Source organism: Tachypleus tridentatus, chromosome 13 (genome assembly GCF_004210375.1).
Source record: "Tachypleus tridentatus isolate NWPU-2018 chromosome 13, ASM421037v1, whole genome shotgun sequence".
Classification (NCBI taxonomy): domain Eukaryota; kingdom Metazoa; phylum Arthropoda; class Merostomata; order Xiphosura; family Limulidae; genus Tachypleus; species Tachypleus tridentatus.
In genome coordinates, this window is record NC_134837.1 from 247,247,484 (window position 1) to 247,261,471 (window position 13,988).

General features: G+C 31.2%; 1 protein-coding gene across 1 annotated transcript in view; it reads right to left on the reverse strand.

The window, feature by feature from the left end:
- LOC143236505 (uncharacterized) overlaps positions 1-13,988 on the reverse strand; it is a 147,855-nt gene that overhangs the window by 80,029 nt on the left and 53,838 nt on the right. The window contains exons 14-18 of the mRNA XM_076474802.1: positions 12,133-12,301; positions 9,075-9,204; positions 7,385-7,450; positions 1,216-1,382; positions 487-636 (exon numbers count right to left, since the gene is read on the reverse strand). Coding sequence (XP_076330917.1) covers positions 487-636; positions 1,216-1,382; positions 7,385-7,450; positions 9,075-9,204; positions 12,133-12,301 — 682 coding nt within the window. The remainder of the gene's footprint in view (positions 1-486; positions 637-1,215; positions 1,383-7,384; positions 7,451-9,074; positions 9,205-12,132; positions 12,302-13,988) is intronic.

A 13,988-nucleotide genomic window follows, 5' to 3' on the forward strand; every position in this document is an offset into this window, starting at 1 on the left:
TAATAATACATGTCATTGAAGACAATTACTTACAATTTGAAAAATCTGAAATGTGTACAAATTTAAGCATCTTCTAAAATTATGTTATCATTAAAATATATTAAAACGTTTTAAACAAAACAATGTTATAATTATTCTCTGGCTTATTATTCATAAAATCTTCGAACTATTCAGAACTTACTTCGACGTATTTGTGTCAGTTACTATCATTTCACATGTGGTACTACAAAATACCCGCGCTCCCAACAACAGAAAAGACCTTTTTGCAACAATAATGATTCACATTTTTTTTGCATTATTAAATTTCATGCAGAGCTACATGAGATACGTCTACGACAAATTATTTTACAGAGACTTACTACGATACAAAAATTAAAATAGTCAACATAGCAAATTGTCAAGTCTGCAGTTACTCTTAACACACAAGTGTTTTGAGTGAAGGAATGAACATTGGTTTTCAGAGATCCTAAAGAATGTCTGAAATACGCCATCTTATACAAGGTACTGATCCAGCGACCAGATTATCTTCCAAATGTATTGAAAACACATCATTTGGGTCCAGAGTACATAAAAGAGAGCATCCCCCAACTATTCCAGGGCCGCCTGCGAAGTCTGCCTTTTCTACTAGCTTTAAACCTGATAGAAATGCAATGATAAACTAATAAATTCACATATAACATGCATCGATATAAGATACTGTTTGTAACAGTTTCACTAACAGCGGTAGTTCAAGACTTAGAAGTATAATTTTCCTGTCAACTGATTTGTATGTTTATGTATAGATATATATCGATCCTCATTTTTTGGCAGAAATGACAAACACTTTTTCTTGCTTTCATAGATTCCCCTAGATCCACGATCAGCTACTTCATAATCGAATCAAGAAACGCACATAAGTCTTGCTCAGTAAAAAACAGATACTCACAAGCGACTTAGGAATTACACTTTACGGCAAACGTTTGAAATCAAGATACAAGAAACCAGCTATTTAATATGATATTATCTAGAGGGATGATAATAGGCTTATATCATTGAAGAAGAGACAAAGCTCATATTATGTTCAGTAATGGTTAAACGACTTTGGCCTTTTGTATATAATTGGTAGTTTTGATATCTGTGGAATCTCTGATTTCTTTATGTGCAAGGAACTTACATTCATAATATAAGCTGTTATTTTATATATATTGTTACAAAATAACCAATTTATTAACATACCGATTTCATGATCTGGACTTCTACATTTTCCACAGGAATCTAGTATCGATCCACTGTTTGGAATACCATCACAACCAACACATTCATCGTTTCCATGACATACACCACAGTGATCTTGTCCGAAATCTGGTAGCAATCCTGTATTTCCTCCAACGCAATGACCACAACTGTAAAATCACAAAAACCAAAACAAACAATAGGTTATGAAGGTATGAGCTTTTTTAATGAAATGCATAAGTGTTGATAATACGAATAATTATTACTCTTAATTTATATGTAACGTCATAGAGCAAATAATATCAAGCTCTTGCATAAGAAATGTAGGAATTTCACGTTCAAATTTGAAACTCAATATCTGGTGACTAAAAAAAGAAATAACATCGTCAATTATTCAGAATAATATAGTATATTGTCCGGTTCATTTAAAGTGTTCACTTTTTTCTTATTTCAGAAGACATTTTTATTCAGTTTTGTCACTATGGGTAAGTTCCCACTGGAACAGCGGAAAGTCGACGGATTTACAACGCTAAAATCAGGGGTTCGATTCCCCTCGGTGGACTCAGCAGGTAGCTCAATATGGCTTTGCTATAAGAAAACACACACATACACACAAGGGGTAAAATTGTTATTAGTGTAATTTACTTGTACGAGTTCAAGCTTGGTCAAAATGAAGCGACAGCTGCTTCTAACATCAAATATGCATTTGGTGATGCCACAGCTACTGATTTAGGATTTAGTGCTGGTGTAGGAGATTTCGCTCTGGAGGCATAGACCTTGAGGCCGCTATGAGACAGCTATTAATAAGGAAGAATTTAAGATCTTAACCGAATCGGATACCCGTCAAATCGTGTAAGAATTTGCTGACAAACTTAATCTTCATTATTTAATAATTTTCCTATATCTTGAAGCAATTGGTAAGTTGATAAAGCTTTTGAAATGGGTACCTCAAGAACTGACTGAAAACCATTAAGTAAAACTATTTGAAATTTGTTCCTCACTTCTTAGTCGCAAGTCGATTCTTTAAGATCCGGGCAGTGACTTTACAATAAAGAAGCGCCACAACATTTGCCAAAACTAGCTCTGCACCCTAAAACACTTATGTTCAGTGTTTGGTGATCATCAGCGAATTTGAGTTATTGTTCATTATTCATTTTTAAATCTAACAGAAACAATTACAGCAGAAAATTATTTAATTATGCATCAACTGTTGTCACGAAAATATCCAATGACAGTAGACCCATACTACTTTTAAAAAATGCTCCATCTCATGTCTCACAGGTTGCTGTCCAAAAACTAAACACCTTTTAGTATATTTTTCCACTATAGATTATCACTTCTTTAAACATCTGGACATTTTAAAGGAAAAAAGTTTGCAAACCTAAGGTCAGTGGAAAGTTTCTTTAGAGACTTCATTTCATCAAAAGACGCCTAGTTATCTAAATATTGCACTTCTAAAGTTCAAATCATTGGCAAAAGTGTATTGAGTCCGATGAAGCTTATTTCGATTAAATAAATAAAAATATGTACTTGTTTCACATTTTCCTTTAGAAATAAGACATTTTATATGTTGACATCCTAATTTTCACTGCTGGCCAAAATCTTGCCATTGTACATAAAGAAAAAATATGCATTTTGCGTTGTTAGACTCAACCACTTATTTGAGTAAAGCTTCGAAAGATGAAAATAAGAAAAATAAAAAAACAACACTTTTTTAGCATTTAATATGGAAAATGTGAACACTTAGGAAATTGCAGTAAAATTTCTACTTATATATTTTACCGACCTATTATGCATTGTTTTACTGCAATTAAAAAGGTGATTAAATCTCCATGTTTTGATCCAAGAACATTACATTAAGCATGCTGAGAGGAAGTCCTTATTTAGTTTCAGTTGTCCAGTGAAGCCTTGTGAGATATTATTATCTTTCAATGATTCTTTCCACTAATAACCTGAAGTGTTGCTTCTCATCAATATGTAAGTGGAAGCAATTAAGTTCTCAAACTGCAATTATTATTACATATTAATGCTTAATTTCAAACATAATTTAAATATTAAAAAGTATTTATTTAGCACGCATCTTACTAATAATCTAATTTCAAGTTTATGATTAAAGCAGTAATATCAACACACCAAATTCCACAAATCTCGGCTTCAACAATAGCTCTGATTCAAAAAGATATTCGTTAAAGTTAATTTATTGATCCGTTAAAAGAAACTGATAGAAAACGTAAATTACTTATGTATATTGTTTGTTTGTTTGAATTTCGCACAAAGCTACTTGAGGGTTATCTGTGTTAGCCGTCCCTAATTTAGCAGTGTAAGACTAGAGGGAAGGCAGCTAGTCATCACCACCTACCGCCAACTCTTGGGCTACTCTTATACCAACAAATAGTGGGATTGACTGTCACATTATAATGCCCCCACGGCTGAAAGGGCAAGTATGTTTGGCGCGACGCGGATGCGAACGCCGCAACCCTCAGATTACGAGTCGCACGCCTCAACGCGCTTGGCCATGACGGGCCGTCACTTGTGTGTAATAATTCAACTTAAAATCACATTAATTGAATGAAAACAGTTAAAGAATGATTAAAATTTTCTCCATTTTATTATTAATAATTAATTTAATATTTATTAAATATTTTTAGCATTTCACAGAAATATACGCAGCCTTTATTTCACTGTATATCTTTTATTTAAAATGTGTTTGGAGATTTAATATTCCACTCATAAGTTAGGTAAGACACGTGAAATGAGTGAGTAAAGAATACCTTGATATCGAGAACAATATGATTATATTTTCTAGATATTACGTTTTCCACAGCATTCACTGCATTTTTCTGATATATAACAAAATAATGGAATGATGTTGAGCAATTACAAGAGAAATGTATTTCACGATGAAGCCTAAAATCTCATTTTTTTGTTTTTCTATCTGGTAGTTATCTGTCACTATAAATAATTGTGTGTCAAGAAAAAACTAATTGGATACCAACGGACTTCTGTTCATTACTATGTTTATTTGAATCTTATTAACTGCTTAACTGGAGAAGGAGCTAGCTGATAACCCCGATTTTTACAATTATAAGCTCTGAAGCTTATGACAGAAACACCTACAGCTAACTGTTATATAAAGTTTAACCTCATTGTGTATCCAAAATCTAACATAAGACTATATTCAATTTTTCCGAAGAAACTGATAGGTATAAATTGTATAAATTACCAACTTCCAGCTATGTTCGTGTAAATTATTCTAGCTGTAACACTTTTAAATGTATACGAAAAACAGTAACTTATTAAACTTTCTCATGTTTTTACATATTACATTTTAAAGAATCCGTTTTTTGCGAGTTTTATCAGATATTTATATCAAGGTTCATCATATCAGTAAATTATCCTGTTTTGAACAGGAGTCACGTTTAAATTTAAACGAAATATTATTACGTAAAGCAATAAATCATATATATATATAACCAAAATTAATACATGTAGTACGTGGAATATATTATACATCGCGAATATATGGTATTGCAATATTACTGAAGAAAGATATTTACAGCTTTTTAAATAGGGCGATAATAATTTAAAATTTTATTTGTCTGATTTTAAAATGTTCTAAGCAAGCATAAAAAACACAACAAATATCTAGGACTATAAGTAAATAATGAAACATTTTCTAGTCATTATTTAAATATTACCAGAAAATACAAATCGATATTTTGGAGAAGAGTAAAATAATTTTACTCGAACTTCTTAGCTAATTGTACATGTGCTTACCTTTAAAATAATAATGATATTTATTTCTATAAACTTACAGATGAAATATCTGTGATCAACGCTGTACGCTATAATGTAGTAGAACATTCACGCAATATGCAATACAACACACGTAAAAGATATGAAAAAAATTGTATTAAACAACATTAATATCATCCACAAAAATGATTCAAATAAAGATGAACGTCTATCAGAGCTTTCGAGACATACTGATAGACTGTAGGTAAAATAATATACTACAATTCAATACCGTCCATGTCTCCAATATCACGTTTTTAAACAACAATATTCCTACTTATAATTAAAGGACAAAAAAAACAATATTCGTAACATTACAGGAGGTGGACAAAAAAAGTGGTCTACCCTTGGAAATGTTAATTTTTCGATCTTTTATTAGCTAGCAGAAAAGTATTTATAACTACTTGTTTTTAGAACGCATTCAACGAAATATGTTAAAATATGATCTCAAATCCTAATTTTAACAGCGGCTCTTGTAAATACTTGAACTTTTCATGGTTTTATTTACATTTTATCATAAAAAAATGTCGTACAACTCCATTACTTTCTGAGATATTGTTATTACAATTGTTCATACCACGTTCCGAGCATCGGTTCTCGTGCAATCCCGAAGCTAAGCAACATCAGGCCCGCTTAGTACTTGAGAGGGTGACTACTTGGGAAATATCGGCTGATGATGACGTTTTCTTTAAATATGCCCGGCATGGCCAGGTAGGTTATGGCGTGGGACTTGTAATCTGAGGGTTGCGCCTTTCAACTGTGAGAGCGTTATAATATAACGGTCAATCGCACTATTCGTTGGTAAAAGAGTAGCCCAAGAGTTGGCGGTGGGTGGTGATGACTAGCTGCCTGCCCTCTAGTCTTACACTGCTGAATTAGAGACGACTAGCGCAGATAGCCCTCAAGTAGCTTTGCGCGAAATTCAAAAAACAAACTTATTTCAATTAGCCTACAAAATAAACAAACAAGTTTCTCTGCAGTAATCAAACGTAAAAATGAAACTTAAAATAACATAAACCAGTTTCACAAGTTTATATTTAGTCGTCATACCCTAGGATTTAGTACTGCTTTACATTGACGTGGCATGCTTTCAATTAGTTTATGCAGACATTCCTGAGTGATTGACTGCTATCTTTCTATGAGTACTTCAGAAAGTTCATCTTTCTTGTTTGACTTGTAATATTTCGTTAATTGACATAACTCAGCCTATAAATTTTCAATCGGATTGATATGAGATGATTGAACTAGATATTTTATAACATTAATGCTTATATTTCTAAGGTAGCTTTAAACAACTCCACAACTGCAGAGAAAATGTTTGATTATTTTGTAGGCTAATTGTAATAAAAAGATCCAATAAACTACAGCAGATGTACACACTACATATTTTATGAGAGAATGTAACTAAACTTTTTAGAAGTTCAGACATAATAAATTAATATTTCCAAAGAACTACTTTTTTTTGTCCACCCCCTGAATATGATCAGTTGAAGATACAACTTAAAATCAAGATAAAATAAGAGAATCTCTTCTATTGAGTTTGATTGAACTATCCTATTATTCATGGATAGTTTTAAACGTGTTTGTTTGGAGTTAAGCGTAAAGCTGCATAATAGGTTATCCCTTATCTACCAACTACGGGTATCAAAACCCATTTTCAGCGGTATGAGTCCGCAGACATACCGCTGTGCCAGTGGGGAGCCGCTAGAAAGAGGGGAAAGGCATTGCAGTCTGAAAAATGTTTGAGCCTACTCAATAACGTTAAAAAAACCGATATCAAATAAATTCTCGCTTGTATTGTTTCGTATATTAAATCATTAGACAATTCGATCGTAGTGGTGCGTTTATAGCAGGAAACTATAAAATACGATGCATCAGGAAATGCTTCAGCTGTTATTGCTAACATAGTAGATAAAAATTGATAAGAATAAATATCCAGATTGAACATTTTCGTTTTTAAATAGTTAATCAATAGTTAATACTTTTTATTTTGTCAATTAAACATTTTAATGTCAAGTTTCATTAATTATTTTTTCAATATTTAATTCGTTTTATTTCATAAATTATATATATATATGCTCTTAATTTTCTCCATGTTTTAAACGTAGTAGACAAACAAACTATTTTCAGTATATTTCATAGTTTTGTGTTTGAAACGTTTCCAGCAATAGAAGTTTTAAATATTAATTTAATGTTGAAAAAACAAGTAATATTTATTACGATATTTTAAAAGTCATTTTGAAATACCTGGTGTTTCACTGGTCGACGGCTTTACAGTTAATATTTAGTGTGATTCAAATATGTACGAGTACACGTTTCTAAATCTTCAGGACTTTTTTATTTAATAAATAAATATGAAGAGTAAAAATCTAATTACCTGTTAAGATAAGTTGAAGCATTTCCCACTTCCTTACAAGGAAAGAAAGCTTCTCCGTCTTCTTTCCTGTTACGTGTGAAATATAAACAAAATCAGATAGTCTTGGAAATGGTTGTATCTTTCATTTGAAACAGTCATATCATTAATAAAATATGTTTACAAGAAAAGAGTAGTTGAGCAACACCATAGTTTTTCAGTGACTGAGACACGTAACTTGTGTTAAAACTAATAGCTGAAATAATGATTTATGTAATCAAAAAGTGCTAGAAGGACCATGGCAACAAAATAATAAGAAGTATAGTCTAATGTTAATGCTTTAACAATCATGTTGTCACAATAAACACAATAATATGTACATTAAAGTTAGAGAATTAAAACAGGGGTTCAGCATGACACAATGAAGAACTGCACGTTCCTACAGTATTATTGTTTACGATGAAGTTAGTCACAACCTTATGTTACAACATAAGAATAAAGTGTATTTCCATTCGGATCTTGCCTCAGTAGTTTAACAGTTTTGAAACCTCGAACATTTGATTCATTAACAGCAGTTTATGTACAGCAAAAGAAATTTTTTGTTTCGACTATTTCACGACTCATCAGGTTTAAGATTAATTTTCCATAGTTAAACAAGGATATACTAAACAAGATTATTCTTTACTCATTTCCTAGACCAACTTCGTTTACTAAATTTCGAAATTAGAAACTCTAACGTTCATTTCATATTTTTTGCAATATATTAATATTTTAGTAACCGAATAAACCATTTACATAAATATATATATTTAATTTGTTGAGACATAATGTTTGAATAATGAAGAAAGTTTCTGGCGTGAACAGCCTTGACATTCCACACCACCTTAACAGAAGATTTATATTAATTTGTAAATATCTATTCAAACCTAAGAAATATTAAGAATAATAACAAAAGTAGAAATACTCAAAAACTACGAACAAAATGTTCATAGTTGGTCAAATATTTTAACACATAAAGTGAGTAAAATTATTTTATATTAAAAACAAAACAAAATGTTATTTCGATTAAGGTACCTTATAAATACTTCTCTTCATAAAAAATCGTGCTTACTTTTAGAAATCATCTTACCTCATTTAAAATCATTTTACCTTGTTTCTTAATGATGACAAATTCTTTACATAAGTTTTGACTGTGTATACTTATTAATTCTTCTCCTACAGGTTTAGACAAACCGAATCGCATATATTATGCTACAACATACTATACTGAGTTTCGTATGTATAAGTATTAATGATGAATGTCATTTTATTTTCTTTGCCAATGATCCTCAGCTGACAGTTTATTATTCCTTACATGATGTAATTTTTTCCAGTTTATTTACTAGGTCAGTTTCTGATATCGTAATTTCATTGAAAAAGGAAAATGTGTTTCTTGCTGTAACATGGGTTTATAGTGCTGTTTTCTAAGAGGTGTTCAGAGTTTCCATTGAAATATTTGTTTATTTCTTATTTACGTGTACATATTGAATACGAGTTTAGCTTTCGTACTTTAAATAAAGTTTAGTAAACCTTTGCAAATTCTGGATGTAATTTACCTGAAAATATAAGACGCATTGGCTTTCATGGCCATCAAGCCACATTTTTTAGCTACGAATAAAATAATTATATACAAACTAAAATGTGTAAAAATTATTCAAATTTTAAAATTTCTTACCCAAGACATACTTCCTTTCCTTCAAAAAGAAGCATGGTATTTTGACCTCCACAAACTTCTAAACAATCTCTGTGTTGAGAATTAGATGAATTTCTTTTGTCAACGCAAATACCACAGTCGTATGTTGAATCTGGCACAAAATAACAATGTTTGAAAACATAATTGAGATGATTTTGATGAAGTTTACTATATTCAGCAATAGGTTGTCTAGGCATCACTGTAAAACAGGTATTTTCAGATATTTTGGAATAGTTTGATTATAATAGATTTGTGAATAATGATTTAACCAACTAAAATTATGCTAATTTTTGTAAAAAATATAATATTTTCATAAACATTTCATAAACATTTCATAAACATCAGGAACTACAAGACATTGGACTTAAATGTGAATAGTCACGTTGACGTTTTACACATATTTTTAGGTAGATTGTGAAATTATCAAATTTATAAAACACCATTTTTCTAACAAATTTGACCTGTTGATAAAAATACTATTTATAAATTCAAACATTTTTTCAAAAAATATCTTGTATTAATCAAAATACCAATTTTAGCTGTTATTTTTGTGTAATTCAACAACCTGTATTTCTTTATGTGATAAATAGACCTCCCAAGGAAGGTTTTGCTTGTCCAAACATTCACTAACGTGTTTATCACCCGTATCGCCCAATGAATGGAAGAATAATAATCTGGTTTTTCCTTGTTGCATGTATTGCTTGATTTGGTTATCGAAGTACACCATCTTTATACCATAAACACAGGAGGGTGTGAGGTCCTAATGCTAGTCAATTGAGGCTACCGTTTAATAGTATTGAAAAGGTGCTTGCAAGATTCTGGCGTTGTTCTAATTTTTCATTTTCATAGCGTAGTATCTCATCTTATTATGGTTGAAATTATTAAGCACCGAGTTCGTTTTTTCATATGTAAAACTAACATTATAAAATATAAATGAAAATTATCGAAAGTTCTAAAGATACTAAGTTAACATCTTCAGCACTACTACGTTTTTTATATAATTTGTTATTAAAAAAGTCTATTTCTGAGATGTCAGAAAAATAGATGTGTGGATTAACAATTCTAAAATCGTCAATTAAAAGATTCATTTGTGGGTAGTTTTTGGTTGCAATATCTTCTCCAAGATTCTTAATCTAGTAGGGATATACCCACTGAAGTGAAGTATCGAAATATTTTGAGCTCCTCAAAAGCGATTAATCTTAAGATAGAAGTATATTTAACATTCCAGTCGAGAAACTATCTGGTGTCTTTATTAGGGCACTTTAATTGTCGGGTGAATCTACACTTCACAACTCTGTTGTATGAACCAAACTAATATTTTCTTTTTGACATTCTACATTAGAATGTGTACCTGGAGAAGTAATTGTAGGCTACCTGTACTGCAAAATTAGGCCATGAATTCTAAGCCATCTGTTGTGTTTTACTAACAAAAGTTTGCACTGTAAAACATATTGTCATGTTATTTGAGCTTGTGTTCGTTTTAATGGCAGTAGTTATTGATTTTATCCTATCTATAGAGTACAATAGAAAATGAATGGCATCAAATTAAATACAAACAAATTTGCCAATCTCCACAAATCCAACCAAAGTGCATTGAACACAACTAAATAAAATGTTATTACAATCAACAGCGCAAATACATTTTCAAGAGTACTTTTATTTCTACTTACGTAAGACTACCTCATGTACTCCACAACCGTATTGGACTCCCAAACTACACAAACCTAGTTGTCCATGAAGAACCATAAATTTAACATATAAATCATTAAAATACAACTTAGACAGACATACTATGGAGGTATTTTCCTTTCCGCGCATGTAAATACACCGGATCATTTTATAAAGGTTTTGCTATCAGTAAGCACATACTCTTTTACGAAGACGCCATTTACCTTTGAGCTACATTTTGTTAATTAAACTATGAAGACTATATGGTTAGTTTCGATTTATTCTTTATCTTCATTGAAGTTCCAGCCATAAACACCTGTAACATAGCTTTAGAATTTTACATCAAAGACCCTAACCTCAACAATGAGTTAAAACTATAAAAGCATTTACTACTTCCAAAACTAATTTTACGTTCAACAACCAAAACTTCATAAAGATAAATAACTTATACATGGGGAATCTCATGTAAATAATCTTAAGAAACATCTTTATCACACATAGTCAGTTTCAAGCTAACTGTTCAGCTTTACATTCACCGCCATACTGATGGGGACCTGTAGATGGTACATTTGCCAGATTCACATCTATAGAACATGCAGATAGGTTTTTTTAACCACACTAGCTCCGTACATCCAAATATTAAGTTCACCATTAAATAGGAGAAAGATAAACAAATAACTCTTCTAAACTTCACAAATTTCCCTCGTGGTATAGCGGTATGTTTGCGGGACTCTACCACTAGAAACCAGGTTTCAATACCCATGGTGAGCAGAACATAGATAGTCTATGTTTCGACCAAACAGTGTCATAAGAGCAGAACCACATTTTAAAAACAAATTTGAAACATACAATTAAGAAATTAAAAAACGCCGTAGAAAAATACGAAGTATAGAAATCAGTATCAGCAGAGTAGGTGATGAAACACTTCGTAAGTAATACTAAGTTATCTACTAACAGGTAAAATTTAAAACTGAAGTAAATATAGAGAAACTACTGAAATTAAATATATATATATATATCACATCAAACAATGAAACTCGTCCAAGTCTAAAAAAATTAGGTACTCAATAGATGTTTTGTAATTCTGAGCAGTTAGACCTAGATGCTGTTTGTTGTTTGTAAATAATTATATCTGTATACGTCCAAACAATAAGTGTACCATTACTCCTGAGTTATGTCGTAGGTCACGGAAATATATATGTAGTCTTTTTTTAGTGCAAGTCCCTTTTTTAATGACTATTTGTAGTGTAAAGATTTCAACGTACAATTCCTTTTAAATGAAAATAAAAAATATCAATATTTTTGTATAGACGTATAAATTGTGGAAACACAGTTACAATGACTGTTTACATATATTTTTTCTAACCCTCACCACCATAAAGAATCCCGCGACAATCCAGACATGACGTTCCATCACTACCACATACACCACATTTATCCAGATGAAGAAACTGATGAATTACGGGTCCGTTTGAACAGTCGAATTCAACGCCATACAGGAAAGATGCTATTGGGCTTAGTAATTTTGATTCTGAAAATATCTATAAAATCGCACAAAAAGAGAATAAAAATATCCAACGATAAATAATATTTACACACTGACATTATATTAAGAAGATTTATATCAGAGATAGTTATGTCTATAAAATGCTCTTGAGGTTCAAATGTCAAGTCAAAAGAAGTAACTTAAATTCAACTTGGGTGAAGTTCTTATTTACATTTGAAAAAAATAATCTCTAGACTCATATATCTCTGATCTTTAGTATAACGTATATTATCAAGTTGATTTTAAATTTTGATCATCTAACACAAACGTGTCAAATATCTAGCGATTGAAAAATGGCAAAAGAAATAATGCGTTAAAACGAAATGTTACATGTTGTACCAATATAATATTGTATTAATTAAAATTTAATAACATTAGTACAATAATTATTACCATACATATTTCTGTGAGTAGTGTGGCGACAAGAATAAGGTAAACAAGTTTTATATCAACACACTGTATACTCACACCCTTGAAGATACTTAAATTACAGTAAGATTCAAAATATGAACAGTTGACTGAATCTAAAAAACTGAAGTTTACAGATATTGATAAATACCAGTTAGATTTCCCATCTAAATCAGACTCAGATTCTCTTCAATAGAGAATCTACAAATTTCGTTAATTTTTACGAATAAGCAATTAATATAAAACGCTTTTTATCTTACATAGCATACTCGCTTCTGCATAGTTTATCTTAAGGCTTGGATGAGAAAACTAAAAAAAACTTGGCTTTAAATGCGCTTTTCAACCGTTTCTAAGAATCCTGGAAATAAATTTCGTATAAAGAAATTTTAATACAACAATATCAAGCAAACGAATTACATTTTAAATGCAAATAATTTATCGCTAAGTCGAAATTAAAATTATTCGTATTTATTATTTTTAATTAATGTCACCTTTTACTAAGCCAGTTTAAAAGAACGATTTTTAATACAATTTTTTTAAATTAAAATAATTTAAGATCGTCGTTTTAAGAAAATACATTTTATCTTGCGATATTTCTATGTGATGTTTCCCGATTGGTCATTTATGGTACTTAAGTTCATAACGCGAGCATTTATTGTGTATATATAGATAGGTTTGGTTTTTGGAATTTCGCACAAAGCTACTCGAGGGCTATCTGTGCTAACCGTCCCTAATTTAGCAGTGTAAGACTAGAGGGAAGGCAGCTAGTCATCACCACCCACCGCCAACTCTTGGGCTACTCTTTTACCAACGAAAAGTGGGACTGATCGTGACATTATAACGCCCTGACGGCTGGGAGGGCAAGCATGTTTGGCGCGACGCTGGCACGAACCCGCGACCCTCGGATTACGAGTCGCGCGCCTTACACGCTTGGCCATGCCGGGCCGTATATATAGATAGTTATAATTATACATTAGTAACACACATAATTCAGAAGTTCAAAGCTTGATTTAAAATGGATTTATCACATTTGAACAGGTCAAAACCCTAAAGTGCCAAATAGGAAAAACATATCTGTTCAAAACTGCAGTTTCACACATAACTTTTGTGTTAAATTTCGATTCACACCCGCAAGATACACATGTTGTTTCGATAAGCTATTTCTGTCAGTATAATATCCAAGATTAACTTTCACTTATAACCTTATGCTTATTCATTCAGTGAGCATACAAAGTACCTACGAGCTTTTGATTAACCGAATAAAAATTCTCAAT